The following is a 16046-nucleotide window of genomic DNA, read 5'->3' as shown; positions in this document are numbered from 1 at the left end:
TCGCGACAACGTATACATCATATCAAACGTTCACAACGCATCAAACGCTTACGTCGTCACACATTCACATCGCCATAAATTTCACACGACCTGTCGCATTACATTAGTCCTTCCTTCATTCCATCAACCAGTTCCCTAAACCAAGTTCCCAAATCACTTTCCTTCAAATAGCAACCGCCACAATGAACATTGACCAACTCGCCAACGGGATGAAGATCCTCACGGTGAACACCGAGCTGCTGATCTCCCTCATCAACGGCGACCTCGTGGCCAGCCCGATCGGCGCCTCCACCCTGCGCATGTCAGTGCGGCTCACCGAGCTCCCTGCCTATGTCACGAGCCCAACCTTCGTCTTCGAAGACCCCAAGGTATTCGAGGTCTACCTCGCCAGCACCGCACCGAACGCAACCGCGACCAAGCTCCGCCTCGCCCCCCTGCACCGGTTCATCGGCAGACGATTCCCCGAGCCGAGCCTCCGCGGCCTGTCCGGCGACGGATACTGCCGCCTGTCTCGCAACAAGCCGACCGAGGTCCGCGAGTTCTTCATGGCACTGCCGTTCCCGTACCCGAGCATGGACGGCGTCTTCATCGACTACGTGACCCACCCCGAGGGCTTGGAGTTCATCACCCTCAACTTGGATTGGAGGGCTGCTTGTCGCGCTATCCCGGCGGGACACAATGTGCAGGAGGTCATCATTGATCTCACCGGCGCGGAGAGACTCAATTCGAGCTACGTCTCGCGTTTGGTGCAGTTTGTGACTACCATTCTCGCTATGAAGGCCAAGGGCTCGTTCTCCAGCCGTCTTCGTGCCGATGAGCCCTACCAGTGGATGCAGTGTGTCGCGGACGCTATGGTTAGCAAGGTGGTTCCTGGCAGTGAGGCTCGTGACGACATCCGATCTTAAGTGTCCGGATTTGGCAAGGCAGGTGATGAGCCTGCTTGCTAGGTTGGCCCACAGGACTGAGAATTGGAACTGGGCATGTCTCCTTAGGATTTTGTCTGTCCAAGAAATACCTCATGATCGTTGGAGCTTGGTGGAGATACTGGAATGGAAATAAGCTTATCAAGACATCAAGACCCGGCCGGGTAAATTTCGGAGATTTCCATTCTGCATAATTCACCGATGACTAAATTCGTAAAAGTAGTTATTCCCCTCCAAGTCCATTGCCCCTCAATCCCTCTATCATTCACCTCTAAACAATCATGGTTTACACAATCGTCGTCCGTATGTGATACCCCTCGTCTTGCTATTCCCAACGCTGACAGTCGTAGACCTCCGTGCCAAGCCGGACGAAGAGTCCATCTCCAAGCTCAAGGCCAAGCTCGTTGAAGCTTCCAACGTCTACTCGAACGACAAGGAAACCCTCTCCTGGTTTGTGTCGCAGTCCGTCTTCGACAAGCAGGATTTCACCATCGTCGAGCGCTACGCCCAGGAATCGTCGCAGCAGTACCACCTCAACAACCCTTACTGGAAGACTTTCGACCCCTACGTCATTCCTCTGTTGGAGAAGGATATGGATATGCACCGCTTGGAGGAGTTGGAGGGCTCTAAGATGTAAATTAGAAGAGAACTACTGTACACCCCCAAACCGACTATTTGCCTATCTACACACCAGTTTAATTTGGCCTGGTTGAATATATATTCTGATCTGGTAACTATTCCCATCAATGACATAACCATCATATGACTTTTTCTACCCTTAGTTTTGGAACTGCTAAGAAATTAGTCATAGATGATAGATGTCGGCTAAGTCTACAACCATGCCAGTCAAAGAAATAAGAGACGGTTCGAGATGCTTCGATGCTTCCGGAAGTACCTACATAGGGAAGGAGTCTAGGTCCCGGCCGATCATATTCCCCCCACATCAACCCAACATAGACCGCTGTCTCAGCCGTCAACCAACGGAGTTAACCGATTCTAGACAGTCTCAAGGCGTAGACGATACTGAGGGCCGACACAATTAGCTTCCGTAAGTTTTATTCGGACAAGTTGCGCGTCAAAACCTGGTAGGAATGGCGAACGTGGTGCCTTAATATCGGTAGAAGCTAAAAACTGTTCCCGTCGGACTCCTTAGCTCCCAGAGCTTTGACGTCGAATTGCTCTGCCCGGGGGATCTACAGCCCCAACGATGGCTATTGGCTCGGACTGCACGGTAGTGGCATGGTCTCGTGAGGCAGTACACTGTATAGTAGAGGCGATGACAACGGTCCGACAATGACCTTGAGAGGTTTTCCAATATAGCAAAACCTAAAGGTCTGTTAGCATTCTAGTATATATAATTTACTAGCTTTATACTGACCTTTTGTTAAATTTGAGAATAAGACAGAATTAGTAGTTTTTACTAAATAGCAGACGTAGTAGTAGATACTAGTTCCACCTACCCTGTAAGCACGCGTCTCTTTGTTTCACTTCCCCCAAATCTGTGTTCTCTCCGTTCTCGCGTGAATTCAACCCTTCTTTCTTTCAGTCCATGGTTCTTATTTCATCAGAAATAGACCATGGCGCTGAATGCTTCCGATACTTGGGATCTCTGCCCACAGGCTGCTGATCTCCATTTTGGCCCCTCGATCGATGCCCGGTGCCGCGGAGGCTTTGATTTCACCCTCACCTTCGAACAATCCATCCTGTCTATTGCTCCTTCGGCCCTGCTGCTCCTTATCGTTCCCTTCCGATTATACTGGCTGTCTCGCACCAGCCTTAAGACCAATGTCTCCTTCTCCCTGGCGTGCTCGAGCAAGCTACTAGCCGCTGTTGCTCTGTTTGGTGTCCAAGTCGCCTTACTAGTGTTATGGGTTCGAAATCCACAGGTCCAAACGGTCGCGACCATCCCGGCTGCCGCCCTGTCGTTGGTCGATGCGCTGTCTATCTGTCTGCTTTCCTACATGGAGCATACTCGTTCCATTCGGCCTTCCACCCTCTTGGGAGTCTTTCTCTTGGCTTCGCTCGTCCTGGATATCCCCCAGTCGCGAACACTCTTCCTGATGGGGGACCAGACGCCCATGGCAGCGGTATTTACTGCAGCGACGGGTCTCAAGGTAATACTGCTCATGTTCGAGGCACAGAGTAAGATCCATGAACTCAGGCTGCCGTATCGCCACCATCCTCCCGAAGCGACAGCAAATGTGTGGGCGCGCACCCTATTCTGGTGGCTCAATCCGCTGTTCTTCAGGGGATTTGCCCGTTTGCTATCAATCGAGGATCTTTTCTCGATGGACAGCAAACTCGCTACCTTCCATCTTCGAGAACGGATGCAAGCCAGCTGGGCCCGTCGAGGTACTTGAATGCTCCCCATTGGTGATCATTTGGCTAACGAAAACTATAGCGCACTCCAATTCACCCTACGCGTTGATCATGGCCACTATCTCATGCATGCGATGGGCCCTCTTGTCGGCCGTCGGACCGCGACTGGCCAAGATCGGCTTCACATACGCCCAACCATTCCTGATCAGCCGTGTTATCAGTTTTGTCGAAGCCCCGGCTTCCGAACAACTCCGCAGCCATGCCTTAGGGCTTATGGCGGCTGCTTTCCTAGTCTACATCAGTATTGCCGTAAGTCGTTCCTGCACCCCTCTCGACCTGTGGGAGATCCTGGATGCTGAGTTTCGATAGATCACTACCGTCCTCTACAAGCGTGAAATGTACAGAATGATTGCAATGGCCCGGGGCTCTTTGGTCAGTCTCGTATACAGTCAGACATTGCAGATGCCTGACTCGTACGATGAATCGGCCGCGCTTACGCTTATGAGCACGGACATCGATCGTGTCACCGTGGGATTACAAAATATCCATGAGGTATGGGCACGCATCACGGAGATTGCAATCGGCATGTGGCTGCTGGTTGATCAATTGGGCGCGGTGGCCGTGCTGCCCATTGGACTGATTGTCGGTATGTTGATAGCTCCTATCCTTGTAGATTCTTAACGTCCGAAACGACACTAACAGACCGCAGTGTGCACCTTTGCCAACTCGCAACTTTCCAAATTAATTGTCGGAAAGCAAAAGGTCTGGAACGCGGCTGTGCAGAAACGCATTGCCGTCACGGCATCTATGCTGGGTTCGATGAAGAGCATGAAAATCATGGGCATGACTGAAGTGGTGGAGAGTAGCGTGCAGGAGTACCGCCGCAAGGAAATCCAGTCCGCCATGGGATTTCGCTGGCTGGCATTGTGGACGAACACCATTGCTTCTGCCCCGTTGATATTCGCCCCCGTCCTGACGTTCGTGGTGTTTGTGGCACAAGCCACTGCTCGCGGTACCGATAGCCTGTCCACGAACCAGGCTTTTACGTCTCTCTCCATTATAACTTTGGTCACCCAACCCGCCTCCCTCCTTATGTTTGCGATTAATGAGTCTGCAGCCATGAAAGGCTGCTTTGATCGGCTCCAGAAATTCCTTCGTGCTCCAGCAGGTTCGGATAGTCGCGGAGTCACTGGACTCGGTGGTTCTCGCAGTGGTGACTCAAGCTTAGAGGTGAGCCTTAGCCATCCCAACGGGACAATGCGTGAGGGTGAGAAAGTGCCAGAGACTACTACCCATTCGACCCCTACCATTAAGGTTCAGCAAGTGACGATCCGGCCTGCACCAACCGTCGACCCAGCTATAAGTCAGGTATCCATGGACTGTCCAGAAGGCTCCCTCACGCTGGTTGTGGGACCCGTCGGCTGCGGAAAATCGACACTGCTCCGAGCGGTCTTGGGAGAACTACCCTGCGACGCAGGCACTATTGCCGTCTCCACCAAAAACATTGCCTTTTGTGCTCAGAGCCCCTGGTTGCCCAATGGTACCATCAAAGATGTTATCTGCGGGTTTTGCGACGAGGAAAAAATTGATCATGTATGGTTTCAGACTACCATTCATGCCTGTGCTCTGGAAGAAGACCTGTCGCAGCTCCCTCATGCCGAACAGACTGTAGTTGGGAGCCGAGGAGTAACCCTTAGCGGCGGCCAAAAGCAGAGAGTAGTACGTTCAACTAGCTTCTATCCTGTTCAACGTTTACCAACCACTAATTCTTTTTTGTAGGCGCTTGCTCGAGCGGTCTACGCTAGACGCAGTATTATTTTACTGGATGATGTTCTGAGTGCCCTGGATCAGAAGACCGAAGCACTGGTCGTAGACCGCTTATTCGGCGAGCAAGGATTACTTCGGCGGTTGCAGACTACTATCCTCCTGGTGACTCACTCCGGTATGTACCACAATCGGTCCTATAATTGAAGACGTAACTAATCATTTCCAGTGCGCCATCTCAACATCGCCGACCAGGTTATCGTTCTAACTCGGGAGGGAAAGGTCCGAGAGGTTTTGAGCGGCCAGGACATCCAGAAAAAGAAAACAGATATAGCGACCTCCGACTGTGAGGAGGTCCTCAGTGCAGAGGACGTCGCCAGTGCACCCCAGCCATCCTCCAAACCACGGCCGAAAATCAAGGCGCCGGGACCAGATGATGCAGATCTAACACGCCAAACTGGTGACATGGCAGTCTATGCGTACTACTTCCGATCTTTTGGCTGGCCTCGGACATTTGGCTTCATAGCTTGTACTGCGTTGTTTACCTTTGCAACCACCTTCCAGCGTAAGTTCAGTCGAACTGTTCCAGATGAACCGACTCGGATGCTAACAGTATACAGAGATCTGGCTTCAATGGTGGACAAATGTGAACGGAGGTTCTATTGGAAAATATATGAGTGTCTATGTTGTTCTGGCTGTTGCCGCTATGCTTTCCCGCTGTCTAACCTTCTGGTATGTGTCGTTTCGCAAAAGGAAATTGAGATGAAAGTCTAACAATTGGCGCAGGTGGGCTCTGATCTGGATGTCGCCAATCTCCTCTCTCAATCTTCATCGAATCCTTTTGCGGGTTGCTGTTGGGTAAGGGCGAAGGTCTTTCTTAAAGCTGACAACTGCTAATCTTTCATAGCGCGCCTTTATCTTTCTTTGCAAAAACCGATAGTGGTGTGATACTGAACCAGTAAGGCCTTTGGAAGTGATAAAAGACTCGATTCTAACATGACGCAGGTTCAGCCAGGACATCGGTTTGATTGACCGGGTACTGCCTCTTTGTCTAATTCGCATGGTTGTCCGTAAGTGTCTCCAAGGAGTATATGCATGGAGGTAGGCTGATCCAGAATACAGAGATTTTCCAAATCCTTTCCCAGACAGCACTTATCGCGATGGGCTCATCTTACATGTCCGTTTGTATTCCAATCTGTGCCGTCACCGTGTACTGGCTGCAGCGGTTCTACCTCCGCACGTCGCGCCAACTGCGATTCCTCGATCTCGAGTCCCGGAGCCCGCTGTACAGTCATTTCCTGGAGACCCTAGAGGGCCTGTCCACACTTCGTGCGTTTGGCTGGCAGGAGAAATTCCAGGAGACCAACACCAAGCTGCTGGACACCACCCAGAGGCCGTTCTACTTGATGTACTGCATCCAATGCTGGCTCAACCTTGTTCTCGATCTCCTTGTTGCGGCAGTTGGCGTTGTAGTCATTGCCCTGGCGGTCTTACTGCCGCATATGACTAGTGCGGGCACTATCGGCCTGGCACTGAATAATGTTCTCGGATTCAACCAAGCTCTGGCTGTTTTGATTGACAGCTGGACACAATTAGAGACCTCGCTGGGAGCGATTGCGAGATTGAAGAATTTGGAGCAAACTGTCAAACCTGAGTATCAGGAAGGGGAAGATACTACTCCCCCGGATACATGGCCGGAGCATGGTGCTATTGAATTGAAGGATATTTCGGCTTCTTACAGGTAAGCTAGGTTTGATTGGTTACTATGGACGACGCTGACCAGTACTTAGCCCCTCCATCCCAGCTCTGAAGAAGATCTCCATGTCTATACTGCCTGGCCAGAAAGTAGGCATCTGTGGGCGGACCGGAAGGTGGGTATTTCTCTTTCCCCAGGAATCTCCTGTTTGCTCACAATGAATGATAATATAGCGGCAAGAGCTCACTTCTGCTATCCTTACTCCGCCTATTGGACCTTGACAGTGGAAGTATTGCAATTGACGGATACGACCTACAAACCCTGCCACGGGAGCTAGTCCGCAGTCGTCTCGTCGCCATCCCACAAGAGCCATTCTTCTTGAGCGAATCCGTTCGAATCAACGTCGACCCCAGCAACAAGTTACCCGACGAAGCTATCATCAACGCTCTCAAGAAAACAAAGGTTTGGGACGCCATCGAGAAGCGTGGTGGATTAGACGCACAAATGAAGGAGCAGCCCCTGTCACAGGGAGAGCAGCAACTATTCTGTCTAGCTCGCACGATGCTGCGCTCAGGGAAGATTCTGATCCTCGACGAAGCAACAAGCAACGTCGACGCCGAGACGGATCAGGTCATGCAAGGGATCATTCGGGATGAGTTCCAGGACTACACGGTGCTTACCGTTGCTCATCGGTTGGATACGATTATGGATTCGGACGTGGTTGCGGTGTTGGATCAGGGGAGGTTGGCTGAGTATGGGCCTCCGCGGGATTTGCTGGCTCGGCCGTCTATGTTTGCGGACCTGGTGGGTAGGTCTAGCGTGGAGAGTGCGGTTATTACTCCGTCGGCCTGAAGCAAAACGGTGGGAGTAAAAAAAAAAAAACTCAGACAGGTAGACTAAATTTACAAAAGAAGAAATCACTATTTTGGATTTGGTCATTCCTCGGATGTCAATTCTAGGCAATGTTGACTATGTCCAAGAGTAGCTTTATGAAACTAGCCGGTGGCATCATGTGACAGACCTTTACTGTGGCTGACGGTGAGGGTGGCTTACAGCATTTAGTGGCTGTGAGATCAATTACATTGTGAAAAAGCGCCTACTAAGAACGGCCTTACCCAATCGTTTATAATGTGTGTCGCTAGTCATTTGAGGGTGTGTATTCTGTACAGTAATTCTCTTCTCGGCATAACAGGATTGTCTTCTATGTGAGGGGCAATGGAATGTTCCCCTGAAGATTATCAAGTCAGGCACTAACCCTGTGGGAGATCGGCACATTATTCTAGGAACCTAACACCTGACAATCCTACTCCGAAGCGCCGTGTCACGTCCAGACACGTATTCCAAGCCCCCACGAGATCGCGGAATCATTCCTCTGCACCCTACCCCTTAAGCGGGGGTTCCTCGGCATCCAGGGCTGGAAAGATCACGCTCCGAGACGCATGACTCGGTCCAACGCAGAAAAAGTTGGGGAAAGGAAAATCTGGGGAAATGCGAAACGCACAGACATCGAATCTTGGAAGGGCGGTGATTTGGTTCCTTGGCCGCTCGGATAATTCAGCCAATCATGAGGGAGGAAGAGTTTTCTTTTCTTTTTCTTTTCTTTTTTCTTTTGCAACGTCATTTTGTGTTTTGTCTGGGGAACGGCACTTTCCCTTTTCTGTCTCGGACTCCTCGGCTCAGCTGGACGACTGCCGAGGAGTTGGCCTGACACTATTCTTACGTGCACAGTGCGTGCGCAGTGCGCAGGGTACTCGGTACGTACGGTGAGTCAATTATGGAAGACACCTCCTGGGCAGGTACCGTGCAAGCCTAGCCGACTAGACTTGGATCTACGGGGCCAAGGGAGAATATCCCGCAAATTTGCCAGCGCGATGGAGTCATCGTACAGGCGATCTACAATAGATGTGCAATTTAGCATAATTCTTCATCGGCAACTTAAGTATAGTTAATGACTATATAGTTATAGCTAACTACTATTAGTATACGGAGTATATGCTGTATACATATATCAACTTACATTATATACCTGTGCAACCATCAGCTGGACATGCAGAAATAATAAATGTGTTGCACAAAGCCCCTGATGTTCTGAAATAGAAAGTGGACACGGGCTGGTAAATGATGCAATTGCTGGAGCAGAAAAATACCTTTTCTCTTGGTATGTATTTTATAATACATCGTGAGTATTGGTAATATTCAGGTTCAACCAGCTACTTCTACTAGCTACTACAATCCTCCATACTATCCAATGTATACAATTTTCCATGTATACAATGTTCTATGTATGCAATTGTATCTAATGCCCAATGGCGCAACCCCTGACGTGATCGTGAAATGGCCCATCTGTTGCGGTGTGATTCCCAGAACAACGTGAGCTCGACATTGGAAAGCAATAGGATCTGGACACTCGGTGATCCTGAAATGAGAGGTTTTCTGCATTTCCTGGGGGTAATGGAAATGCTGATTGGCTGCCCAGCCAGTTTTTGTTACGTCTTGCCACTCACCATTGGTGGAGCCGCCCCAGTCAGATGACTGGGTTGCCCAGAGGACAGCTGGTAAAGCAGCCAGAGTTAGGGTGTCTGGGGGAGACTGGCAGCCAATCATATTGTAGCACCAGATCACAGGGGGGTCGAAAGGGGAAATATCCCTGGCTGGTTTAGGCTGATGACGACGAAGGAAAGGGATAAATGAAAATTCAAAATGAAAATTCAAAATTCAAAAAGAAAAAAACAAAAAGCCCCCACACGGCCTTGTGACTGGATGTCGTGCCTGGATCTGGAAATGACTCCAAAAACGTGAAAATGTCAAAAAAGGGCCCTGGGACTATATAACATCAGGGCCCCGCGGTTTGTTAGCCATATCCACACATCCTGCAAATCCTTCATGGAAGTTTCAATACCCTTCACAGCATAGACTGTTCATACATCTACATCCCATCTACATCACATCTACATCTACTTCTAATTCCCCAACCACCATACATCAAATCAACATGCCTTCTTCAAATTACCGCGTCGTTGAGCCGCACCCATCTGTCCCCCACGCCGGTCGCCCAGCAGTCTACACCGGCCGTGGCGGATGTGGAAACGTCGTCAACCTCAAGAACACCAAGACCACCGACTCGCGCAGCGCCAGTGGACCAGCCTCTCTCGCCCGTCTCGACTCGCGCCTGCCAACCAGCTTTGTCTCCGGCCGTGGCGGTGCTGGCAACATCCACAGCAGCAGCGAGCGCGCCATCTTCAGCTTCGACGAAGAGCTCGAGCGTGACCTGCGCCAGGCTGCCCCCGTCTACCACGTCGGCCGTGGCGGTGCCGGCAACACCATCTTCCGCGACGACTGCAGCAATTCTATTCTGACTCGCAAGTACTCGGCTGGTAGTACGGCTACCAACTCCAGCACTGGCTCCGTGGCAGATCGGGCTCGTGACATGGCCCGTCGTGGTCTCGAGAAGGGCTGGGGCAAGCTGAAGGGTACTGCCTAGAGCATATCTTTTCTACATCCTACACCAACGACATAACGACAAAAAAAGTTCTTTGCCTTTTCTCTCTTTAACATGCTCATTCTCATTTTTTAATATGGGTTTCCATCGGACCGGATTGAAACATCGAGGATGACAATACCCTCTACTACTACATGTCATGTTTCTTTCTGCTGTCTATGGAAATACCCCGAGTCGAATTCCCTCACCATCTCTTTGTTTCCGCATGAAACTCCAACCTCTTCACTCTCAACCATGGGCAAACCGGCGTTTTCTTTGTTCTTTGTGGTTCATTTGCGCCTAGAGCCAAACCACCCTGCATCAACGCCAGGTTCTGGAAACCGGGTCCTATTCTTCTACGGAGTAGTCTCAAATTCAACATACCCAAGATCGCGCCATCGAACAACACTTGTCTGGTTGCATCATTCCGGAGTTCCGTTTTCATTTCCCATTACCCATTTCCCATTGCTCCATCTTACTCTACTCTGTGTCGCAATTTTCTGTATTTCTTTGCTGCTTTCAACAATATTCCCCCCATATTGCGCCATTCCGAGGGCTACTACTTCCTAGCCATGGGTCTAAACAAATCACAATACCAAATACAAAATACAATACATGCTTGGGGTTCTTGTCTTCCCTGGCTGGATTACACGTCTCCAAAAAAACAAAAATATCTCCAATTACATCATTGTAGCCGTAGATTCCGTACTTTCAAGACGTGCTTGTTGTGGTATTGCCGGGTGCGGTTCCACCTATGGCGAATATACTCGCACGTCAGGTGTAATGTCGTACCCGCTGCTAGGCGATGACAGCCGGACATGATGTTTGGGGATATCCACAGGTGTCTGTCTGTACAGCGTAGAAACTAGTATTATTTGGGATCTCCGGTCTAGAATATTCCATTCTCTTTGTTCTTATTATTCGGTTGATGTGGATTTCGCTTTCGGTTTCGATATTCGCTTTCGGTTTCGATATTTTGGACTTTGTGTTTTGGTACGTGGCGACATGCGTGTTCTTTTTCATAGTTTGCCTGTATATTTGTTCTCTATTAAGACGTGCAACCGTTAATAGAATAGGATCCTTTGTTTAAAATAGAAATTGCCTCCTTGGCTTACTCATGACTTCCATCCGGGTACTTCGGGTACTTGGTTGGTTACCAATCTATGAGACTATGACTACATGTAGTTGAGTCATAACTATGAATAGGAGAAGGAGAATTGGAGAATGAACATCGGCATTATTTACCCATAGTCAGAGGTGGAATGAATCAGATGACTGCCACTGCACTAAATATTCCAAGTAGAATGCAAATATATCTACCGGATCTAATCAATCTACGCAGGGAATCCATGACGAGAACTGTAGTATGTCCGAGTAAATTATGTCTAGAGTAGAACCATCCCCAAGACGCAGAGACTGTATTTGCAAAGTCAGAGCCAATGCCAGACGACATAAGCTGGAAGAAAATTGAAGCTGGGGTATCAAGAGTCAGGATACGACTCGGATTGTGATGTTGGTCGATCACTTCTTATGCACTGCCAATTGCATGATGATCGACCAGTGACAAGATCTGTTTCTTGTGTTGTTTGTTATGGAATGGGAGATGGTGCCTAGGATCGCGGTGGAGGCAGTGATGTGATCCGGAGTGACTCGGTAGAAGGCCACCATGATATCAAAGACTTCGTCAGAGACGAGGCCTTTATGCAAATCGCTTGTGGATCACCTCGGGATCCTCGTGCCATTCGTCTGCGCTTACCCACATCTAGACAGTATTTAGTCAGCAATGATGAAGTAGACATGAGGGATTAACATACCTTTCTAAACGTGCTCAGCCCGGCAAGAATGCTACCACCAATCCACGTGGTGTACTTCCGCTCGGCAGGCGCGGAAATGCGGATCTTCATGTCCTCGACGGCTAGTTTTTTGATCTCGCGCATCAACCGATCAGGGAAGTTCTTGCACAGTGTTGAACCGCCAGAAAGCACAATATTGAGGTATAGCGATTTTCGCAGGTCGAGATCTGTGCGGGTGATGGCGTCCTGCACGATCTGATGCACACCGGGATACTCGAGGCCAATGAGCTCGGGATCGAAGAGGATCTCAGGCGCACGGTAACGTTCTTGGCCGATCTAGACAAGCCCATTAGTATAACCCAAGACGAACGGTTCCGTAGACATACCTTGATCTTGTGACCATCCGGAAGAACATAGTCCATTGCTTTAGCATCAGACTTGTGGTAGCTGTTCATCCACTCCTTCTCTTCCCGCTTCGGATCCAGCGACACATAACAGACCTTCTCCTTGATCATCCGTACCACCTCCTTCTCAGCACTAGTGTGCAGCACATGTCCAGCCTTTCGCAGCAGCAACTGCATCTGTTCCGTAACATCACGACCAGCAACATCAATTCTGCGAATACTGTTCGGAATAGCGAAACCCTCGAAAACAGGCACCGCGTGGGAAACACCATCCCCAGAATCCAAAACCACACCCGTAGTCCGACCAGACGCATACAGCGACAACACAGCCTGGATCGACATGTACAGGGCCGGCACGTTAAAAGCCTCAAACATAAGCTGGGCTGCGATATCACGGTTGGCGCGAGGGTTCAGCGGCGGCTCCGTGAGGAGGACGGGGTGTTCTTCGGGGAGGGTCTTGAGCTCGTTTTCGTAGACGTAGTGCCAAATCGATTCCATATCTTCCCAATTCGTGACAATGCCGTGTTCCAGAGGATACCTGATCTTCAACAGTCCGCGGAGTTCTTGTGCACGGGACCCGATGAATGAGTCTCCTTCCAGGCCGCCGGCCATCACCCGTGGGTGCTTGGGCCGGCCGACGAATGACGGGAAATAACATGATGGAATTTCCTCGCCGGCAAAGCCTGCTCGGATTGTGCCACTGCCGTTGTCGATGACAATCGGCACGTTGTGGAGAGTTGCCTCAGCCATTGCGGGGAGTGTTGGGGATGGGAGGTGAGGTCGGGCAAGGACACGCGCGGGTACAGACGGCCTCTCGGCCTAGAATGGGAGACTCGGAGGATCAACGGAGTGGATGTTGATTGAAGGCGCATATAGTGTTTCGGTGGCTGGGCGTTGATGTTGTCGATTCAGGAGTGGACGCGAAACCGCAAATCCGCAAATCGGGAATTGTCAACAAGGAGCTTGGGCCACTAGTCCGCGCCTGGTGAATTGGACTTCAACGATAATTCGAGTTACAGATATTAAATATTTTACTGATTATAGTGCGATATATAGTGCGATAATACACATGGGCCGATATTTGTACTAAAAGCTAATCGGTAGTGGTTAATGGGTCGAGAAGTAATTGATTCTCTTCGTGTATATCATGAGGTCTCCTCTCAACTCCATAGACCAGACCAACTCGGACCAATTGCTTGATTAATTCCCATTTTGTTTTCATGCAGCGTCGTAATTCGTGATAAAAGCCAGCGCTCAAGCCCATCCAGGCAACAAAAAGTGTTGGCGGAAAGAGGCCACCAGAGATTCCTTTAGTCCAAAAAGCACAAATCATCAGACATACTTTCCGCAAGAGTTGTATTTCCAGGTGTCATAGACAATACTTCGGCTTTCTGAGTCTCTGCTCTGCTAATCGCACTGCCCACATCCCTGTCAGAGGTTAGCCAGACTGGCCAAGACAAAGGAGGATAGGTTATTTACTCGACAGAACTACTAATTACGTAGTTCCCTTCCTCCAGCTCATCGGCTAGTTCCTGTTGATGATTATCGGCAAGGTCTGGATTAGGGACCACAATCAAAGGCACGCCCAAGCGAAGTCCTGCCAGAATAGTCCCAGTTCCTGTGAGATGGTAAGTGGATCAGGGCATCCATATTGGACAGGCGAATATTGATTTTCATACCAGCGTGACAAATGATCAAGCCGCGCTTTTGGTCCAGAGCCTCTCTTTCCACGGTCATCATCATTTGGGCATCGATGCTCGGCTGGAAGTCGAAGCCCCCTAGGGTGATACCGTGGTCGGGTTGGTCACTATCGACGAAGTTTTGGAAAATCTGCTGGCCATCTTTACCGTACTGAACAAGAAGATGGGTGTAGCCGTGTTTGGCTAGGATCTCGAGAAATTGTGAATTAAGTACTTGTTCAAGTAGTTTCTGAAAGGAAGCCGTGGCCCCCACAGTCACAAAACATAACTTCATAGTGGCGATGTTATTAGATCGAAGTAAGCAGAGAATCAGTCTTGAAAAGTTCTCTCGTAGTCAATCATCATCTCCATATAAGGGAATTGTCCAATCCAAAGATCAGCATATACCATGCTATCACGTGAGAACGAACTACACTAGTCCTAATCTGGAATAGCGTACGGCGGTGAACCTCGCAAAAGTGGAAGCGGAAAACATCGTGATTGAGATCCTGTCCCTACCCACGCTATACCCTCAACAATGGCTTCAGCAGCTCGGTTACTGACTCGCCCGGTCGGGCATCTGGCTCGGAGGGGCCTCATCGCCCCATCTGCTCGGTACTTCTCCGCCTCGCCGCTCAATCGCGTCCAGGATGACCCCGTGATTCCTCCTCCGCCGAAGGAACTCAGACCGGAGGATTTCCCCCCAATGCCTGAGTACTCAGTCGATCTCCTTCCCAAGGAGCAGCGCTCAATGTACGATATGATGTCTCCCGAGGAGCGCGCGGCATTCGACGAACAGAACATCCGCATGGTTGCCGAATTCAACGACCCCAGGAAGCGCGCCGCGGCCTTTGAGGAAATCGAGCAGAGCATGCTAAGGATTGATAAGGAAGAAGATCTCCGATTCGAAGAGCCTCGGCCCCGTCGGGCTGGTTTCTGGGCTGAAGACGAGCCTGACGAGTTGGTGAACACACTCGAGGATGGAGATGAGGAAATCAATGACGACGAAATCACGTCCCTAGCACATGCAGAGATGGAATTGCACCGTGAAATGAGAGAATATGCCCGCATTACCGCATGGGACATGCCAATGCTGAGCAGTAAGATCAATTGCTCATCGGACTAGTCTTTCCACTAACGTTGAACTAGAGCTCGCCAAACCATTCACCCTGCCTCCCTCCACCCACATTCTGCGCTTCCGCTACACTACCTACATGGGTGAACAGCACCCAGCAGAGCCGAAGGTCGTTGTGGAGCTTGTCTCCCAAGATTTGACTCCCAAGTATCTCACCGAAGCCCAGCGCCAAACATTCCTCAAGCTGGCCGGTCCGCGCTACAACCCGCAGACCGATATCATCCGCATGTCGAGCGAGAAGTTTGGCTCGCGCGCCCAGAACAAGCGCTACCTGGCAGATCTCGTTAACTCGATGATCAAGGAGGCCAAGGAAGGCGACTCCTTCGCCGATGTCCCGCTCGACCTCCGCCACCACAGGCCCAAGACCAAGCTGCAATTCCCCGAATCCTGGAACATGACCGAGACCCGTCGGAGTCAGCTGGCTGCGCGGCGCAAGGAGCGTCTAGTTGCCGAGGAAGAGCGAGCTGCCCTTGTGGACGGTAATTCGGTTGTCTCCGAGGCTATCAAGACTCTGCCTTCACTCAACCCTGCTCTCCAGGTCAAGGCCGCTGACGAGCGGGAGCGCGTTGCTGTCAAGGTTGGCGCTCGGAAAAAGGTGGCTCGCCGGTAATGGATGTCGTCAACTGTATATTGGGTGTGTTTGAGAAGCTGTTGTCAAACATTTGCGAGGCGCGGGCGCATATTTCAGGATTTTTGGCATTTTTCTTTCGAATGTACTATAGTCATTTTATTCCATGCATTGGCGGCTCGCTGTTGTTCCATTTGTAGTTTGCCGCTTGACTTACCAGCGAGTACAACTTAGATCTCTACTTTACTCGCAACTGCGTAGAGACTACTAGAGAACCGAAATGGCAA

The 16046-nt window shown here is 50.3% G+C and overlaps 7 protein-coding genes across 7 annotated transcripts; 5 read left to right on the top strand and 2 right to left on the bottom strand.

Annotated features, from left to right (window-relative positions):
* Positions 1 to 182: 182 nt before the first annotated feature.
* LCP9604111_7584 (uncharacterized protein) lies at positions 183 to 905 on the top strand (the record flags this gene model as incomplete). Its single annotated transcript, XM_039075632.1, has 1 exon — positions 183 to 905. One exon carries the CDS (start codon positions 183 to 185, stop codon positions 903 to 905), a length of 723 nt encoding a protein of 240 aa, XP_038926450.1.
* A 299-nt stretch (positions 906 to 1204) lies between these two features.
* LCP9604111_7583 (putative quinol monooxygenase) lies at positions 1205 to 1560 on the top strand (the record flags this gene model as incomplete). Its single annotated transcript, XM_039075631.1, has 2 exons — positions 1205 to 1226; positions 1274 to 1560. 2 exons carry the CDS (start codon positions 1205 to 1207, stop codon positions 1558 to 1560), a joined length of 309 nt encoding a protein of 102 aa, XP_038926449.1.
* Positions 1561 to 2500: 940 nt separating this feature from the next.
* LCP9604111_7582 (uncharacterized protein) lies at positions 2501 to 7554 on the top strand (the record flags this gene model as incomplete). The annotated part of the gene is made up of 13 exons (XM_039075630.1): positions 2501 to 3275; positions 3325 to 3551; positions 3612 to 3888; positions 3952 to 4961; positions 5022 to 5184; positions 5236 to 5571; positions 5627 to 5738; positions 5793 to 5864; positions 5914 to 5964; positions 6012 to 6076; positions 6129 to 6747; positions 6797 to 6877; positions 6936 to 7554. 13 exons carry the CDS (start codon positions 2501 to 2503, stop codon positions 7552 to 7554), a joined length of 4407 nt encoding a protein of 1468 aa, XP_038926448.1.
* Positions 7555 to 9694: 2140 nt separating this feature from the next.
* On the top strand, positions 9695 to 10183 carry LCP9604111_7581 (DUF3602 domain-containing protein; the record flags this gene model as incomplete). Its single annotated transcript, XM_039075629.1, has 1 exon — positions 9695 to 10183. One exon carries the CDS (start codon positions 9695 to 9697, stop codon positions 10181 to 10183), a length of 489 nt encoding a protein of 162 aa, XP_038926447.1.
* Positions 10184 to 11879: 1696 nt separating this feature from the next.
* Positions 11880 to 13127, bottom strand: LCP9604111_7580 (actin-related protein ArpA; the record flags this gene model as incomplete). Its single annotated transcript, XM_039075628.1, has 3 exons — positions 11880 to 11942; positions 11995 to 12309; positions 12360 to 13127. The coding sequence occupies 3 exons, from the start codon at positions 13125 to 13127 to the stop codon at positions 11880 to 11882; spliced, it is 1146 nt and encodes a 381-aa protein (XP_038926446.1).
* A 560-nt stretch (positions 13128 to 13687) lies between these two features.
* alg13 (N-acetylglucosaminyldiphosphodolichol N-acetylglucosaminyltransferase catalytic subunit ALG13) lies at positions 13688 to 14351 on the bottom strand (the record flags this gene model as incomplete). Its single annotated transcript, XM_039075626.1, has 3 exons — positions 13688 to 13805; positions 13857 to 13995; positions 14057 to 14351. 3 exons carry the CDS (start codon positions 14349 to 14351, stop codon positions 13688 to 13690), a joined length of 552 nt encoding a protein of 183 aa, XP_038926445.1.
* A 243-nt stretch (positions 14352 to 14594) lies between these two features.
* Positions 14595 to 15801, top strand: LCP9604111_7578 (mitochondrial 37S ribosomal protein mS35; the record flags this gene model as incomplete). The annotated part of the gene is made up of 2 exons (XM_039075625.1): positions 14595 to 15156; positions 15206 to 15801. The coding sequence occupies 2 exons, from the start codon at positions 14595 to 14597 to the stop codon at positions 15799 to 15801; spliced, it is 1158 nt and encodes a 385-aa protein (XP_038926444.1).
* Between the last annotated feature and the right edge of the window lie 245 nt (positions 15802 to 16046).

The sequence above is a fragment of the Penicillium roqueforti genome (genome assembly GCF_015533775.1).
Source record: "Penicillium roqueforti strain LCP96 04111 chromosome Unknown scaffold_24, whole genome shotgun sequence".
Classification (NCBI taxonomy): domain Eukaryota; kingdom Fungi; phylum Ascomycota; class Eurotiomycetes; order Eurotiales; family Aspergillaceae; genus Penicillium; species Penicillium roqueforti.
The sequence above is the reverse complement of the archived record's forward strand: the minus strand, read 5'-3'. Positions and strand labels throughout refer to the sequence as shown.